Raw genomic sequence first — 18,464 nt, 5'->3', positions numbered from 1 at the left:
TGGAATATTTTGTCAGTATATGAAGATGAGCTCCTGCCTAGTGCCCTTTCCATTAAGCCATTTTAAAAATTTGTTGGAATTGTCCTGACAGGAGAGAAGGTAGTGTCTACCGACTGAGGGGTTCAGGTCCCTGATGGTAAACAGTGCTGAGGCTCCATGATCTCCAGCCTGTCTGCTCTGTGGCCCATTTTGAGTACTTCTCAGAATGGGGTCGCTGAGGAGATTTGATTTCTTCCTGGTAATTGTGCTCCACAGAGCTGTAGCTTCCTGGGAAGTGGTTTTGGGTATGTGAAGCCTTACGACAATTGGTTTTTCTGAGTTGCTTGAAGGGATTTCCATTAATTATTTTGTTAATCTTTATTATTTCTGGAGGAGAGGTCACTGGATCCCAACCAGGGAGGCCGTTGGTAGACAATTAAGCCTATTAACTGTTGTCAGAAAGCATGACTTAATGCTAATTATACTGCAGGTGTCGCCACAATTCAGGTGTATTGCATGAAGTATTTCTGCAGCAAGTTAATTATCTGCGGGTAGGACTCTGGGAGACTCTTGTTACTTTGCTTAAAAATACCCTAAACTGCCCTGGAATGGTAGTTCTGGCATCACCTGCGGGCCATCCTGAAGCTCAGGGGAGAGCCCTCCCTGGTCAGGCTTTTAATTTTTCATGATTGGTTGTCAGCCTTCCTACATGCTTTTCTGGTTTATGATACTTAACAGCCCACTATTGTCCTCTCACACGAAATACTTGCGCTATAGACTTTCTTCAGAGAATTGCTGGCTGGTCAGCTTGAACTCCTTGCTGAGAGGAGGGCATTTATGAAACATCATTTGCTCCATTTAGTCCTATCAGTTCCCTAAATGCCATCCTTGGCTTAAACTGGGTAATTGGAAAGCTTCATATTTGAGCCTTCCAAAATCTCCAGGCCTGAGTTTAAGTTTTAATGTTATGCTTTTGAAGAATCCTGTAAGAAATGGCCGTATAAAATTCATTACTTTATCCATTTTATCAAAAAGTTGTTGAGGACATTGTTCTCAATATTGCAGAACATCTCTCATATTGTTTTATGTGAAGGATTTAGAGTTCAGGGCTCATTTAGAGTTTGCTTCTTCATAGGAGCTGGAGTCTATTTTTGATCATGAAAATTATGTAACTGACTATATTTCCCTTGTTGCTTTGGCTGGCAGGAAGCTCAGTTAATTTTGAGGTTCATTTTATATAAACTATACTTGCCCATATGTCTTGCATATTTGTATTTTACATTTATATGGTATTGTTTTGTCCTGCCTAACTATTCCCACTTTTTTAACATGCATTTTATCTTTTTTATGTACATACTTGTACAAACCATCTCATATCTTTTTGGAAAGAGGTGGGGGATAACTAAAATGAGACTTGAATGTGAATGTTGTTATTCAGAGAATTTTGTCTTCCCCTGGCCCCCAATCAAATGCTGGACTGAGGAGAAATAGACTTAAAATTGTAGTAGGTTAGATATCACAGAAGACCTTTCTGGGAAGCACTGGGGCTTGTCAGTAGCCACAGAGATCCTTTTCAAACAGCAGTCAGCTGTCATTCTTGGGCTTGAGGCCAGCCCTCCAGTGGGTTTAAAAAACACTCAGCATAGAAGCCCACAGATCTGGCTCCTGGCCTCCTTTGACCTCACCTCCTAGTACTGTCACCTGTGATTGCTTCTGTAAAGCCACGTGGACTCCTTGCCATTGCTTGTGCCGTGAACATGCCAGACATGCTCCTACTTCAGGGCCTTTGCATCTTCTATTCTCTCTGAAATAATTCCCCCTCCCCCCCCCCCATAATGACATGTCTCTCTCCTTCATCTGCTGTAAAGGTGTATTCAAACGCCATCTTCGCCACGGAGTCCTTCTCTGGCCTCCCCATGTGAAATAACCTCCAGCCCCCGTAAGGGAAGCCGGATCCTGACTCGTGGTGACCCCACGTGCGTCACAGTAGAGCTGTGCTTCACGGGGTTTCCAATGTCTGATTTTTCGGGAGTAGATTGCCAGGCCTTTCTTCTGAGGCAGCTCTGGGTGGACTTGAACTTCTTTAGCAGCCCAATGTATTAATTGTTTGCATCACCCTGGTGCTCCCCATCCCTTTTACTCCACCTCAGTTTTCTCCATAGCTGTCCTCCCTCCCCGCCACGTTATGTGCTTGTGTATTTGTTTTGTTGCCCGGCTCTCCCCCTAGATTGCAAGCTTCCTGAGGGAGGGATTGATTTTGTTCACAGTTATATCTCCAGCCACGTAGAGCTGTGTCTGTTAAGTAACAGGTGCTTACTAAGTATTTGTTGAATGACTAAATAAATTGAATAGGGTCACTGTAGCTACGTTTTCTTCTTTCCTAGAGGTTTAGAACAGGCATTGCTGGGTGAGATAATTTAGCTCCTATTCTCTCATAAGGCTGGGGCTGTCCTTCATGACCTCTCCAGATACAGGATCTGGCTGCTGCTCATTAGCTAGCCTTTACCGAGCACTTAACGCACCAGGCACTGGAAGAATACAGAGAAAAGGGCTGATCCCAGTTCATAAATAAACATTCTCAGCAACTTGGGGTGGGGGGAAGCGGAGGAGGGGTGCAGCAGGGGATGCAGGCCAACAATGCTGTGATTCACAGATTATTTATCGTGTTCTTATTAATGCATCAGGGAGCACTTCTATTGCACTTTATATTTTGCAAACCCTGTTCCCACTCTTCTCCAAGTCTCACAGTAACGTGGTGAAGCAGATCGTCTTATTATCTTGCCAGTTTTACAAGTTAAGAAATAGACTCTGAGAGGTTAAGTGACTTGTCCCGGGTCAAGTAGCTCGACAGCTGCAGAGCCATCATCTGAGTCTGGGTTTCTCATTCCAGAGCTGTGCTCTTTTCCTGTTTTTCATGGAGGCCTTGGGAGGTCCCACATACTTGATTAGGGCAGTCAGAAACTTTCCTGGTGTTTTTTTTTTTTTTTTTGGATTATTAGTCATATCATCTTTCAGTGGGACTTTTGACAGTTTTTTTAATTGTGAAAATATATATAAGCACCCCACCCCCAGTGCCATTGGGTCGGAAAACACTTGCCCTTTCCACATTTTCTTACCTTTACAATTCAGCGACGTTAAGTTCATTATGTTGTGCGACCATCACCAATCCCCTGGTGTATTCTTTTTCTTTTTTTATTGTGAAAATACACATAACAAAACATACATCGTCTCAACGATTTCTGTATGTACAGTTCAGTGACGCTCATGGCCGCCTTCAAGTTGTGCAGCCATTCTCGCTCTCCTTTCACTAATCATCCCGTCCCCTGGTGCATGCTTAATGGTGGTGCTCTAGATTTGGTTTTTTTAGTCTTCTTATTTTGCCTTTGATTGAAGGTTGTTATTTCTCTTGAGTGTCAGGTCACCTTTTGGTGACTAACTTTATTTTCATAGGTATGCTTTTTCTTTGATTTGATCTTCCTTTTGTCTTTTTAAAGAATAATATCGACTTTTATGTCTTCTCAGCTGTCTGGGCTTCATTACTCCATTAAGTCCAAAGCAAAAGGGAAATTGCTCCATGGAAGGAGCCAGTGGTAGTGACTAGTTATTTTCCTTTCAAAACACTTGACCGGGTGCGCTGAGATACAGCAGCTGGTATCAAACCCGGAAACGGACGAATTCTGTTTGAGATCCCCAGTTATTTGCCCTAGGTTTTTATGCTTGCTTTTAGGGCTCATTTGGAGCTCCTGGCCATGAACTTACTGGAACCATTTAATACACTTGTTTATACAAGTGCTGTTAACAGTAGCCTAACATGTGTACCACAGTCCTTGGAACACATTCAGTGAATAAATTCCTTCCCGGGGAGTAATGACTCCTGGTTAAAGATGTAATTCATTATGTAAAATACCAGAGCTGTCTTACCGAGAAATTTTTAGTGATCCAGAAATGTCTGTGTCCAGCTTTAGCTGGAATCTAGTTTACTCTTTTTTGTTCTTACGTGAACTTGACTATAGCTGGTAATCATAATGGCTTTGAGACAGGAATGGAAAAAAAATCGAAAGAATGATTCAATAACTTGAACACGTCTTGGGGTGGGAAGTTACATTGTTGGTCCTCTGGTTGGTGCCTTTTAGCTCATGTTCTTTTAAGCTTCCTTATTGGATTCAAGACTGTTCACTACTAAAAAAGCTGCTTAGTGCCCTGTTTACATCTCTAGCTGTCCACTGTTCTGTGTACATATGAGCTATAGCTTCATTAGGGTGCCGTCCTGCAGCTCAGGTGAGGAAGGCAGGAAGGGTAGAATTTCATAACCTGTCTCTATGAGTTAGAATTGGCTCAACTGCTAGGGGTTTGGTTTACTGGTTTTATAGTAGAAAGAAGGACCCTAGTGGCACAGCGGTTAAGTGCTCGGCTACTAACCGAAAGGTCTGAAGTTTGAATCTGCCAGCCGCTCTGTGGAAGACAGATGTGGCAATCTGCTTCTGTAAAGATTATAGCCTTGGAAACCCTATGGGCATGTTCTACACTGTCCTACAGGGTTGCTAGGAGTGAGAATTGACTCGACAGCAACGGATTTGTTTTTGTTTTTTTTGGTTTTTTAGTTGGAAGATGGTTCCATTTGCAACCCCAGCTGATCACGGGGATGATGTAGGACTGGACGGCGTTTCGTTTTGTTGTGCCTGGGGTTACCATGAGTTGGGGGCCGACTCGACAGCAGCAAACAACAACCTGGTGTAAAAGGATGTGGGCTCTGGAGTCAAGTATAGTTGACTTTACTTCCAATTCTGATGCTTGTTAGCTGTATGCATGTATGCAAGTTACTTCACCTCTGCGAGCCTCATTCTTTGTCTGTAACAGGAGAGGTGATGTTATTTATCTCTCTAGGCTGTTGTGAGGACTGTCTTAGATGTGCGTACAGAATAACCACGGCATTGTCTGCATATTATAAACACTCAATAATTTACATTCTGTGTCTTGCTTCTGCAAACCCTGGTGGCGTAGTGGTTAAGTGCTATGGCTGCTGACCAAAGGGCTGGCTGTTCGAATCCACCAGGCGCTCCTTGGAAACTCTAGGGGGCAGCTCTACTCTGTCCTATAGGGTTGCTATGAGTTGGAATCGACTCAATGGCACTGGGTTTGGTTTTTTTTTTTGATTTGTCTTGCTTCTGTCTCTCCGCCCAAAGTGTAGGACGTAAGGATGTATGTGAATCTGTGCATTTAGTTTTAAATTTCTCAAGTGAGAAATGAGTGAGAGCTGGCTTATCAGCCTTACTGTCAAAGGGATCTTGGATCATTTTTGGACTTGCTATTTTAAAAATTCCAGTATAATGTTAGCATAGGTTATCAGAGTGCCCGTATTATGGGTTATAAAAGCCTCCCTCTTTTTGACTGGTCATACTGTATTAGGAATATGCTCAGGAAAGGTGTGGGTCAGGGTCGTTTCCTTTCATCATACTTACTCAATCTGTTTTGAGCACCACGTCTTGAGAGGCAGGATAGCTAAGTGGCTAAGAACCAGATTCTGGAGCCAGACAGCGTGGCTCTGAGGCCCGACTTTACTACTGAAAAACTCTGTGCCTTGGACTACAGCTCAGCTTCTTCATCTGTAAAAAGAGAGATGATAGTGCACCTGCCTCATAGGATGGCTGTCAGGAGTGAGCCATGATGTTGGAGTCACTTAGGTAAATGCCAGGCATATAGTAAGTTCATGTGAGAGCTGTTTTTGAGAGGACTTCAGAGGGAAGTATGGGCTTTGGAGTCAAGTATGACTGCGGCAGTGTATCGACAGGGAACTGCCAGAAATTCAGGCTGGGCTCAGAAGAGGACGTGGAACCAGGGGTGTCATTGCTGACGTCAGATGATCCTGGCTAAAAGCAGAGAGTACCAGAAGGATGTTTACCTGTGTTTTATTGACTATGCAGAGGCATTCGACTGTGTGGGTCATAACAAACTGTGGATAACACTGCGAAGAATGGGAATTCCAGAACACTTCATTGTGCTCACGCAGAACATGTTCATAGACCAAGAGGCAATTGTTAGAATAGAACAAGGGGATACTACCTGGTTCAAACTCAGGAAAGGTGTGGGTCAGGGTCGTTTCCTTTCATCATACTTATTCAATCTGTATGCTGAGCCAATAATCAGGGAAGCAGGACTATATGAAGAAGAATGTAGCATTAAGATTGGAGGAAGATTCATTGACAACCTTGCTTGCTGAAAGCAAAGAAGGCTTGAAGTACTTATTGATGAAGATCAAAGACTACAGCTTTCAGTATGGATTGCACCTCAACATTAAGGACACAAAAGTCCTCACAACTGGACCAACGAGCAGCATCATGATAAACGGAGAAGAGACTGAAGTTTTCCAGGATTTTATCTTACTTGGATCTGTGGATCAATGCCCATGGAAGCAGCAGTCAGGAAATCAGAAGATGCATTGCATTGGTCAAATCTGCTGCAAAAGACCTCTTTAAAGTGTTGAAAAGCAAAGATGTCACTTTGAGGACTGAGGTGTGCCTGACCCAAGCCATGGTATTCTCAGTCCCCTCATATACATGCAAAAGCTGGATAGTGAGTAAGGAAGACAGAAGAAGAATTGATGCTTCTGAATTATGGTGCTGGCAAAGAATGTTGAGTATGCCACGGCCCGCCAGAAGAAAGAACAAGTCTGTCTTGAAGAAGTACAGCCAGAGTGCTTCTTGGAAGCGAGGATGGCGAGACATCATCTCGTGTACTTTGAACATATTATCAGGAGGGACCAGGCCCTGGAGAAGGACATCATCCTTGGTAAGGCAGAGGGTCATCGAAAAAGAGGGAGACCCTTGAAGAAATGGATTGACACAGTGGCTGGAACAATAGGCTCAAACATAGCAACGACTGTGAGGATGGTACAGAACTGGGCAGTGTTGCGTTCTGTTGTACATAAGGTGGCTGTGGGTCGGAACCGACTCGATGGCACCTAACAACAACAGCAACAACAATATGGAGTTGTATTGTGCTTTAATTTCACTTCTGATACTTACGGTGTGCTGCTTGGAAGCCGTGTCGTGGAAGAAACAGTTGAAGAAACTGGGAATCTGGTTAAGCTCTCCGCTGCTAACTTAAAGGTTGGCAGTTTGAGTGCACCCAGAAGTGCCTCAGGAGAAAGGCCTGAGGATCCACTTCTGAAAAATCAGCCGCTGAAAATCCTCATGGAGCACAGCTCTTCTCTGACACACATGGAAGTGCCATGAGTTGGAGTCGGCTCCGCGGCAACTGGTTTTAACCTAAGAAATAAAGAAGTATGGAGGGTCTTTTAAAATTTAGGGGGTAATTTTACAGCAGAGGGAATAGACTTTTATTTTGTGTTACTGAAAAAGGTAGAACTCAGGTCATTGGGTAGAAGTTATAAAGAGGCCGATTTTACTATATTTTAATGAAAGGCCTTGTAACAGGTAGAGCTGTTCAAAATCACAATGAGTACTTGGTATGCTGGTGGGTTTTCCATTGCACAGGGGCAGAGAAGGCTGAGGACAGCTTCCTGACGTGGGTGGTGGGGTGAACTAGATGACAGGTATTCTCTTCTACATCTTTGCTAGCAGCCCAGGTCAACTGGCTGGCTTAAAGGAAGGTAATCCCACTGAAATTTGCTGACTTTTCTGGTTTTTTGATAGCATGAGTGGATCTTTTAGCTAGAATTTGTTCACTGTTTCAGGCTTTTATGGTCTGTTCCTCATTCACTTTGCAAATATTTATTGTGTGAGGCCCTTTATTTCTGGTTTCATTTTGCAGAAAATAGGTTAGAAATCAATCTATTTACTGCCTACTGTTGCTTGGCACAATGCTGTCATTCAGTCCTTAAAGGAAGCCAGGGAATTAGGTTTCCTTATTGTTGGGAGACAATTCTCCACGGGTCTCTTGCATTTCTGAAGTTGGTGTGAGTGAAGCGCTGAGTGCGCTTTATTCTAGACTGCCTTTACAAGGATGTCTGCACAGCAGGCAGCCTTGGAGGATATTCTCTTTCTTCAGAGCAAGGGCAGGCGTATCTACTGCCCTGTATCAAAGATTTGGTCTTCTACGCTCAGGCTCAGGGTTCCTCTCTAGTAGTTCGCTCCATGTGTAGGCATCCATTTGGGCCCCTTTTGGTAGCCACCCGTGGGACCTGGGAGCAAGGCAAACCGATGCACATACGCGATGCTCATGCTGCTTGGCTGTGCTGTGAGTAATGAAGTCCTTTGTCTCTGACCTGGGAGTTTTGTGTCTTCTGTCATCATCGATGATGATGATGATACTGTGACAGACTAACTAGTTAGCTTGCAGGTCGGGTTAAATCTCAGAGCCTTCACAGTCTGACATCAAGGAGGAGTGAAATGACAGTTGGAGAGGTTAAGTCTCACGTCCAATTCCAAGTGATCTAGTAGGTAGAGGTGATGGAATTTGAACCCTTATCTCTAGAGAATGTCCTTTCCATTACATTGTGGAAAAATACTACAACCTTTACTACGACTGTGGCTGCTGTTGCAACTAGTAGTACTACTGCTCTTACTACTCCTATACCAATAATGGAGCCCTGGTGGCGCAGTGGCTAAGTGTTCAGCTGCTGACCAAAAAGGTCTGCAGTTTGAATCCACCAGCTGTTCCTTGGAAACCCTATGGGGCACTTCTTCTCTGTCCTGCAGGGTCACTATGAATTGGAATTGACTCCACGGCAACGGGCTATAACAATAGCTAAGAACAACATTTGTTGAGTGCTAATTATATGCTAGAAACCCTGGTGGTGTAGTGGTTAAGAGCTGTGGCTGCTAACCAAAAGGTCAGCAGTTCAAATCCACCAGGCGCTCCTTGGAAACCCTTTGGGGCAGTTCTGCCCTGTCCTCTAGGGTCGCTATGAGTTGTAATTGACTCAACAGCAATGGGTTTGGTGTTTTTTTTTAATTATATGCCAGGCCTTGTTTTATCTCATTTAATTCTCACCAACAACCCTATGAGGTAGGCATGCCTGTTATCTCCATTTTGTATATGAGCAAAATGAGGCGCAGTTACCAAGGTCGTATGAGTAAGTGATGGTGGAGCCGAGAGTCTGACTCCAATGCCCACAGTGCCATGAAGAGCATAATCTGAAAACAGGCCGACCTGGGTTTTGAATCCTTTTACTCTCACTTACCTTCATTGCGTGAGGTGGCACACGTTAATGTAACCTCCTGAAATCTCAGCGGTTTTATCTGCAAAATGGAGGGAGGGGAAATAATAATAGAACCCATTTCAAGGGTTGTTATGAAGATAAAACATACATTCTGTGAGGTGTACAAAACATCTGGGTCCTGGCACCTACAAAAAAAAAAAGCCTCCATAAATATTAGCTGCTATTATCATTTTTTTTTTATTATCATTATCCATGTTGCCTTCCTTTTCTTAAATTAAAAAAAAAATAATGGTTTTATGCTCTTGGAGTTTTTGAATGTAAGTATTTTTGACTCAAGACAAAATGTCATTCAGCTCAGTTTACATCCAAACCAAAACCCTGCTGCTGGCGAGTCGATTCTGACTGATAGCCACCCTGTAGGACAGAGTAGAACTTCCCTATAGGGTGTCCAAGCCTGTAACCCTTACAGATGCAGCCTGCCACATCTTTTTCCCTTGGAGCCCCTGGTGGGTTCGAACCGCCAACATTTCAGTTAGCAGCCGAGCACTTAACCACTGTGCCCCCAGAGCTCCTTAGTTTACATCAAGAGGATGAATTTCAAATGTGGGGCAAACCTGACACAGGATATTTCCGTATGTAAATATATTTTTTAAAATCCCCGGAGACCCAGTTGCCCCTCTAACCTCCATTTTAGTAAACCTTTGTGTTTCCTGAGTAACTCATACTGCTCCTGCAACGTGCTAGAATGACAGCTGCTGCTGCAGGAGGTGTCTTCTCTGGACCTGCCATGGGCCTGCCATTTCCCGTAGTGGTAATCCTGCTAGTTAACATAAACAAGTGAGATGTTTGGTGTGTTGTTTCTGCAAATGGTGGTGGGAAGAAGTCATGCAGAGCACTGTAAAGACTACAGACTGATCAAGTGTAGCTTTGGAAACTCTGTGGCTATCTGCTTTATAAAGGGAAATGGTAAGAGTTAAGTATCTAGGGTCTGTTCCTTTTGGGCCGGTTGATAAATTGAAGGCATTTTATGATTTTGCTTTATTTTATATTAACAGCCTGGAAGGTTTCAGATTTAAAGAGCAAAGTTATGTATCATAGAAGCCACAGGAAGGTATGCTAAGCTATTCTGTGCCCTAACGTTGCAAATAATCTTGGTAACTCTATCTTTGAAGCTTAATGGCCCTCAAGTTCTCCACTCTGACTCACTTTTAATGGTCAGACATTTCAGTGGGGATTCTCAATCTGAACCTAGATTATCTTGGAGGTAGTCTAGTTTAGGGTTCCCAGTTTACAGATGGGGAAGCAGGGTCTGGCATGGGAAAGGCCTTAATTCAAGTGCTGTGATTCCCTGTCGTTGCTGTCCTTGTATACCAGGCTGTCCTTTCAAGCTTTGCCTTTTCCTTCATTATACTTCTATCCTCTCCTTCCCTTCCCTGGATTTCATGCAACCCCCGGTCCCTTAGTATCCCTAACACATTTGCAAAATTCTTTTTTGGAAGTTAGGTTGACGTCAAAGACTGGCCTGCTGAATTTACCTCTAAATTGAAAAAGAAGTTTTACATATCATGTGGCTCATGAATTAAGATCCTTTGCTCTAAATGATAGTTTGGGGGTGGCTATTGTACAGTATTTTGCTTGCAAATATCTAGAAGTCGGTGTGTGATTGATTTGCTGACAGACCGTCTCTGAAAGCAGTTCTAATGATGGACTTGTAATTGATTACATCCATCATTGAGAGCCTAAAATACCCCCTCCCTAAGTTAAAAAAGATAAATGAAATAAACCAGGCTGAATGTATAAGCTGACAAATCTGAGGGAATTTAATGAAACTCTAAATTACTGCAGCCAGCAGATAAGAAGAAAAGGGTTCTTTGTTACCGATTATAACACTAAATTAAAAAAAATTATCCAGGAAAGATAATAGAGGAAACAAAGATCTGTGGCCCACAAATCAAACTAAGTTATTGAAAGATTTTTAATAAGTATCTGTCTCATTCTGTGGTTATTGTTGATTCACATCAATCTTGTTAGTGCTGTTGGAAGAATAGCAAATGCAGGGACTGTCTTGTAGGGTAGCTTAGATGATTGCTGTCATAAAAGATTTTAGGGTTAATATGACCTCATTTCCAGGCCGCTGGGGGCTTTGTACCAAATTCACGTCATTCAGATGAGCTATCAGAAGGTGGCTTCTCAGTGTATGAGTCATTCCATCAGTTAGTATTCTTTCAGCTACATGGATGAGAAGACCCACGAAAGTGACCTAAACAATGGCTGTTTATTATCTCCCTAACAAGAAATCCTGAGGCGTGGCATTGCAGGGCTGGCTGCCTTGGTGGCACAGTGACATAAAGCTGTAGGTGTCATCTCTCCTGGCTTTCCCTTCCGTGGTTGTAAGATGGTTGATGTGTTTGGATATCTCAGCTTTCTATACCAATATCCAGCATCAGGAAAAGGGAACTGTGTCCTGTAGCTACTCTTCCTGTGAGAAAAGTAGTCATGGAAGTTCCTCAGGTCTCACTGGCTGGGCAGGGAAAGTCACTGTAAGAGGAATGGGATGACTAGGAATTGCCAGGATTCACTTAGACAAATCAAGACCGCCTGCTGTCTGATGAAAGTAGTTTCTAGTGGCAAGAGATAAAGTGAGGGGAAAAGCTCCTTGGATGGGCAACCAGCAAATCCCTTCAGTCGGACTGTTGGAAATTCTCTGAGAAGATAGGTTTGTGTTGTTTGTTAGTGGTCCATTTCATTTTCTGGTTAGCAAAATGAATAGTCTCGCGTATTGGCTAACTCATCTTTCTTTTGCTTTTTTCTCTTAAGTTTTATTCAGCTTGATATGTTCTCTGTCTTTACCAGGACTCTGTCGGCCAGTGATGATGTTGAAGACAGAGAAAACGAGAAAGGTCGCCTGGAAGAAGCCTATGAGAAGTGTGACCGTGACCTGGATGAGCTGATTGTGCAGCACTACACAGAGCTGACAACTGCCATCCGCACCTACCAGAGCATCACAGAGCGCATCACCAATTCCCGAAATAAGATAAAGCAGGTAAGCAGCCTTTCTCGTACCGCCATGGCGGCACCTTCTGTAGCACAGGGGTGGTTTGGAGTAGTGGCCAATTGTCCTTACTGAGCGATTCATAACCGCTTTTGTCAGGGCTTTTTCGCTGACTGGAATGTCTAGCTGAAGAGGATCACGATGACATTTTGGGTTGCTTCTTGCCTTCCCTACATCTTATCCTCTGGCTTCTGCCATTGCTTCTCACTGTAGAGTGGGATGACGCAGCGAAGAGGGCCGCAACTTGAGGAAGACTGGAAGGAATCCAAACCAAAGAGCAGAGCTGTTTTAAGACCCTAGGCGTCTGCTATGAGAGGAGGCTCCCATATCATGACATCAAGTATACTTAATGTACACATCACACATTTTGTGTGTGTACATGGGCATATTTGGGTATATTTATATATACATATATACACTGAAACACATATACCTACATATATACACAGAAGTATGTATACATACTGCCATGGATTGAATTATGTCCCCCCAAAAATGTGTGTATCAACTTGATTAGGCCATGATTCCCAGTATTGTGTGGCTGTCCTCCATTTTGTGATTGTAATTTTATATTGAGAGGATTAGGGTGGGATTGTAACGCTCAGGTCACCTCCCTGATCCAAGGTAAAGGGAGTTTTCCTGGGGTGTGGCCTGTAACACCTTTTATCTCTCAAGAGATAAAAGGAAAGGGAAGCAAGCAGAGTTGAGGACTTCGTACCGCCAAGAAAGCAGCACCAGGAGTGGAGCACGTCCTTTGGACACAGGGTCCCTGCACCTAAGAAGCTCCTTGACCGGGGCAAGATTGAGGTCAAGGACCTTCCTCCAGAGCCGACAGAAAGAGAAAGCTTTCCCCTGGAGCTCATGTGCGGAATTTGGACTTTTAGCCTTCTTTACTGGGAGAAAATAAACTTCTCTTTGTTAAAGCCATCCACCTGTGGTATTTCTGTTGTAGCGGCATTAGACAACTAAGACACATATATAAAACCACATAGCTGTGATTTGGAACTATTTTATTTTTTTGCTTTTGAAAATTTGGCTTTGAGTACCGCACCTAATTTGAAGTTGGTTGTGATTTCTCTGCAATTATTGTACATTCTTGGTAATTTTTGTGAAGAAAATAACAAATTGTTTAAAAATACAATACCAAAATTCTTGATATCGTGCTTTAGTAATGACAAACGTGTATTCATTTTTATATTAAAATTTTCTTTTGATATTTTAGAGCTTTTTCTTCCCTCTCTTCCTCCCTCCCTCCCCCCTTCCTCCCTCCTCCTCTTCCTTTCTCTCTCTGCCTTTCTCCCCCTCTCCCCTTCCCCTTTTCTAGGTCCTTGAAAAGCTCTTGTGACCTAGTTACCTTAGTGCTTATTGGACAAAATGGGTTTAAGGGGTATTTTTATATTTGACCAAGAGGCGAACTATCAAATTTATCAAATGTATTGCCACATCATAGTCTGCGTAATTCTTGGCTGTGTGTTTTGAGGGCCACTCCTTTAATTCCTTTTAGCACTGCTCTCTGATAAATAAAAATGTTTGCCACCACCTGTTTAGCCCCGGTTATTTGCCAGGGGTGATTATGCCTAGTTCCCATTCAACAAATTTAGAATTCAAAATTTGCTGTACCTGAATCTAAAGCCCTTGCTGCTGGTTTTCAGACTTTTTTTTTTAAACAGCAGAAATTTGCTACTTACTTATTTTTAGATGAGATATTTAGCAGAACCCCCACCTACCAAACAGAGAGGTGGCACTCTCCTGTTGTTTGGTGTTGGGGTAATAGGTCCAGAGCCTCATGCTTGGTCCCCTCCATGCCCCTCGGTGGCTGCCCCTACAGTACCTTGGGGGTAGAGGGCTCCACAGACAGTAGTCTGAAACCCACTGCCCTGGGCTGCTAGATGGATTAAGGGGCTCTTGAAGGGTACCTGGAAATCCTGGTGGCGTAGTGGTTAAGTGCTATGGCTGCTAACCAAAGGGTCGGCAGTTCAAATCCACCAGGTGCTCCTTGGAAACTCTATGGGGCAGTTCTGTTCTGTCCTATAGGGTCGCTACGAGTTGGAATCGACTCGACGGCACTGGCTTTTTTTTTTTTTTTTTGGAGGGTACCTGCCCAGAAATAGTTGCACCTACAGCATCCTCACATGCCTTATTTCCTGTCCTCTAGACCTGGTATTACGATTCTCTAAGCAGATGCATGCGTTCTTCTTATAAGAACACTGTTGATATATGACTTTCAGGCTCCAAGAGTACAGTTCCAGAATCAGTAAGCCTTTAACCTTTTTTGAAGCAATATGCTGACCTCTTTACATTTTAAAATTAACCAGGCGCTTTTGAAAGGAATACTGTAATTCTTAACCTTTTCAAGTGGCGAGCTCATCCTATGGATTTATCTGTGAAACGAGGTAAAGCTATAAATCAGTTGCTCTAGATTTAAGTAAACTGTAGTCCATTTTGACCCAATGTACTGAAGTCAAGAGGGGTCAGCAAATGAATGTATAGAGCTGCTGACCTTCTGGCTCTGCCTCGAGTAATCACAGCAAGGGTGAGGGACCTTTTGGTATTTGTGTTTTCTGATTAGTTGGGTTGACTGAGGGAACTTTGTCCTAATCTCAGGGGAAGCACCAGCAGTGATTTCTGCCTTGACTGTCTGTCACTCTGTGTCGATAGCATCGTTGCTGCTAACAAAGAGTGTCCGCCTGGTATTGAGAAAATGAGTCCCATCCTGATGAGTTCACATTTGTAAACGTCGCCAGTCTTTTCGCTGTCCTCATTTTCACAAAACAAAGAAAGAAAACTTTGTGTTATTTTAGACAGTTGCCAAGAAAACAAATGCCACATAATTCAGTGTTACGAATTAGCTTCAATATTGGGGAGAGGAATAAAGGGCTAAAAGCTCCTTTCAAGAAAGCCTTTAATGATTGATAAGTGGCAGAAGAAAAATATTGGGAAAAATGAAAGTGAGTTTGTTTTCATTGCATAATTTGACAGTTTTATATCACGAAAGTCCGTTTCTTATCACCAAGAAAACACTGATGTTTCCTCACTCATCTTTTACTGTCTTTTGGTTTTTAATTGCGTTTTTGATTATATACAAAATATAGCTATATATATTTTTTAAAGTAAAAATGTAGATGACTCAGCAGTCCTTGGTCTACCAGAGATTGAGAATGTGTAGATTCGAGTTGAAATTTTCTAGAATATTATGAGGATTCATTTACAAGTATTTGCTGAGCGCCAGCTGCATGGTGGGTTCTGTATTAGGTGCAGGAGCTGTAACAGTGGAAAAAAACAAGTCTCTGTCGTTGGGGAGCTTACATGCTAATGGGCGCAGACCCTCAGGTGCTGCTGTACCAGGCACAGTAGCTAGCAGGTGCTCCCTGGTTAGTGCAAATGGTTTGCAGTCAGCTACTAACCAAAAGGTGGATGGTTTGAAGCCACTCAGCAGTGCTGCAGAAGAAAGGCCTGGCAGTCTACTATAAGATCATAGCCATTGAAAACCCTGTGGAGTGCAGTTTTACTCTGAAATACATGGGGTTGCCATGAATTGAAATCAGCTCGATGGCAACCTTTGTTTTTTTAAGCACAGTCTAATGCTTATCGCAAGAGCCCTGGTAGTGCAGCACTTAAGTGCTCGGCTGCTAATCAAAAGGTCGGCGGTTCGAACCCACCAGCAGCTCCACGGGAAAAAGATGTGGCAGTCTGTTTCCATGAAGATTTCAGCCTCGGAAACCCTATGGGGCAGTTCTGCTCTGGCCTGTAGGGTCGCTGTGAGTCACAACTGACTCCACTGCAGTGAGTTTGGTTTTGGTTTAATGCTTATCACGGGAGCAGGGTCAGCTGAAGGGAAACTGCAGATACTTGTCTCAGTTGTGATGTGTGCACAGATGGTTTACGTTTCACCCAGTTGTGCTCTTAACTCAATTTCCTTGCCTGTAAATGGAACTAACTTTACATGATTATGCAAGTGAAGTTGTTCAGGCTTAATCAGCCAGTAATGCAACATTTGTTACCTAACATTTAAATGAAATTTTTTTTTGGCTTTTATGTGAAAGTGTACCTTGAAAGGTAGGATTAGAATGAAGAATAACCATAGTTAATATAAAAAATAGGCACAGTTGAACAACATGGCTTTGGTAGGAAGTTATCTACAGCGCAATTACTAATGTTTTTATGAGCCAGGAAAGAGGCCTCTGGGTTTGTAGAAATGGACGTGCCAAGCAGTGGGCAGTGATGAGATACGGCAATTTAAAATCCAGACAGTGGTCTGGAGTGCATTAATGCAGTCACAGTAGCCATGAGCTCATCTTTCCAATAAGTTAACAGGATTCAGAGGATTTTTTGTGTACTGTATCCACACTGCAACTCAAAAGGAAGTTATTGCCCTCAGAAAGGGTTGAATAGAGCTTCTCAGAGAATTTAAGTCCTTAGAATGGCAGCTAAAAAAACCCAAGAGGGAAAAAAGCACGGGAAGTAAAAGTTGGAGGGTAATTTAAGAATGATTTATACTTCTAAAGGGCTCTTAAGCAGAACTGTGAGTGGTGTTCGTGAAGTTCTTTCTTTCTAGGTACTCTACTGTGGAAAAAATTGGGTTGGACACTTGGGTCAGGAGAATAGCCATCAAAATGCTTATGTGTAGATTTACTACCAAAATAATAATAATACCACTGATATTCTATACTTTAAAAGTGAAGAATAATGTTGACTCTTGTATTAATGGGAGCCCTGGTGGCACAGTGTTTAAAAGCTTCGCTGCTAACCAAAAGGGCAGCAGTTTCCTACTGTGTTCTGTCGTGTTGCTGTGAGGCAGGACTGACTCGACAGCAGCAGGTTTGGTTTGGTTTTTGGTTGTGTTAATTTTTATTTATCCTGCCTTGGTCACGGGAAGCTTTTCAGCCTAAGTCTGGTCCACCGTTTCAGTGAGGTGCTTGGAAGTTAGTTGTACTTTAGTATAGCCAATAAACACACTCAGAGGCATTCCTCCACCCCCCCTTATCTTTATTCAAATCCAGTGCTTTTCTCCTTTTCTGAGTTGAAAGTTACGGCCTTCTACTACCTCGCCGGGACCTGCAGATCCGTTGGCCCCTCTGAAATCGTCTCTGCTCCTTGCTTTCAGGTGCTTGTTGGTGCGTGCCGTCCAGTCGATTCCGACTCACAGCGACCCCACGGGACAGAGTAGAGCTGCCTCATGTGCTTTTCCCGGCTGTAATCTTTACGGGAGCAGGTTGCTCCAGGTCTTTCTCCCGCAGAGCCACTGGTGGGTTGCGTCCACCAACCTTTAAGGTTAGCAGCCGAGTGCTTAACCACTGCGCCACCAAGGCTCACTCTCTCAAATGCTACCACAGTGCTATTGAAAGGCGCCAGCTGGCTTTCCTCATCTCTCTGTCTGTCCCAAGTAGGATTGCAGAAATCTCTCTTTCTCTACTGTTGGTGTCCTCCCCGGACATTTCAACTCACAATAGCCTCTTGGGCGGTGTTTTCCTTGTTTGCTCTTTTTCTGGTAGTCTCTCATTAGAGTGACTTTAACTTCTTAAAGGAGCCCTGGTGGCTCAGTGGCTAAGTGCTCAGCTGTTAAATAAAAGGTTGGTAGTTTGAGCCCACCAGCTGCTCTGTGGAAGAAATATGTGGCAGACTGCTTCTGTAAAGATGACAGCTTTGGAAACCTGGGGGGCAGTTCTGCTGCATCCTGTAGGGTCTCTATGAGTTGGGATCCACTCAACAGTGATGGGTTTGCACTTCTCATATATTGACACTGAAATTCTTGCTATTGTTGAACAGGCCATTTAGGAGCAACTGTGAATTTATTAGGAAACCCTGGTGGCGTAGTGGTTAAGTGCTACGGCTGCTAACCAAACTGTCGGCAGTTCAAATCCATCAGTCATTCCTCGGAAACTCTATGGGCAGTTCTATTCTGTCCTGTAGGGCAGCTGTGAGTCAGAAACTGGACGGCAGTGGGTTTGGTTTTTTTTTGTTAGGAGTTTATTAGAATTCTGAGGAAGGGAAGGACACTAGTATTTGAGGAGGGATCTGTGTACTTTAGTCTTGATGTCCTAATTTGAATAGCCTGACTTTTAAGAGTTCTGTTTAAGTAAGAAACAGTGCTGTATTTTTATGCAAATAACACCTACCTTTTACAGTTGTTTGCCAACAGCGCCCAGCCTCTCTATGCTAATTTTTTTTTTTTTAATTACAGCAACACGTAAATTAAAAAATGGACATAGCAGTGCTTATGAAAATACCTTGGGTGGGAGGGAGCTGTTGGTAAACAAACATGGAAGGCAGGCATTCGTTGCATAAAAATACAGTAATATAATTTTTAAGCCT

General features: G+C 43.2%; 1 protein-coding gene across 4 annotated transcripts in view; it reads left to right on the top strand.

Annotated features, from left to right (window-relative positions):
* Window positions 1-18,464, top strand: part of EXOC4 (exocyst complex component 4) — an 830,068-nt gene that overhangs the window by 9,370 nt on the left and 802,234 nt on the right. For all 4 annotated transcript variants that reach the window (XM_049894654.1, XM_049894656.1, XM_049894657.1 and 1 more), the window contains exon 2: window positions 11,954-12,143. In XM_049894654.1, the coding sequence (XP_049750611.1) occupies window positions 11,954-12,143 (190 nt within the window). The remainder of the gene's footprint in view (window positions 1-11,953; window positions 12,144-18,464) is intronic.

The sequence above is a fragment of the Elephas maximus genome, chromosome 8, assembly GCF_024166365.1.
Source record: "Elephas maximus indicus isolate mEleMax1 chromosome 8, mEleMax1 primary haplotype, whole genome shotgun sequence".
Classification (NCBI taxonomy): domain Eukaryota; kingdom Metazoa; phylum Chordata; class Mammalia; order Proboscidea; family Elephantidae; genus Elephas; species Elephas maximus.
This window is presented reverse-complemented; position numbering and strand designations above follow the sequence as displayed.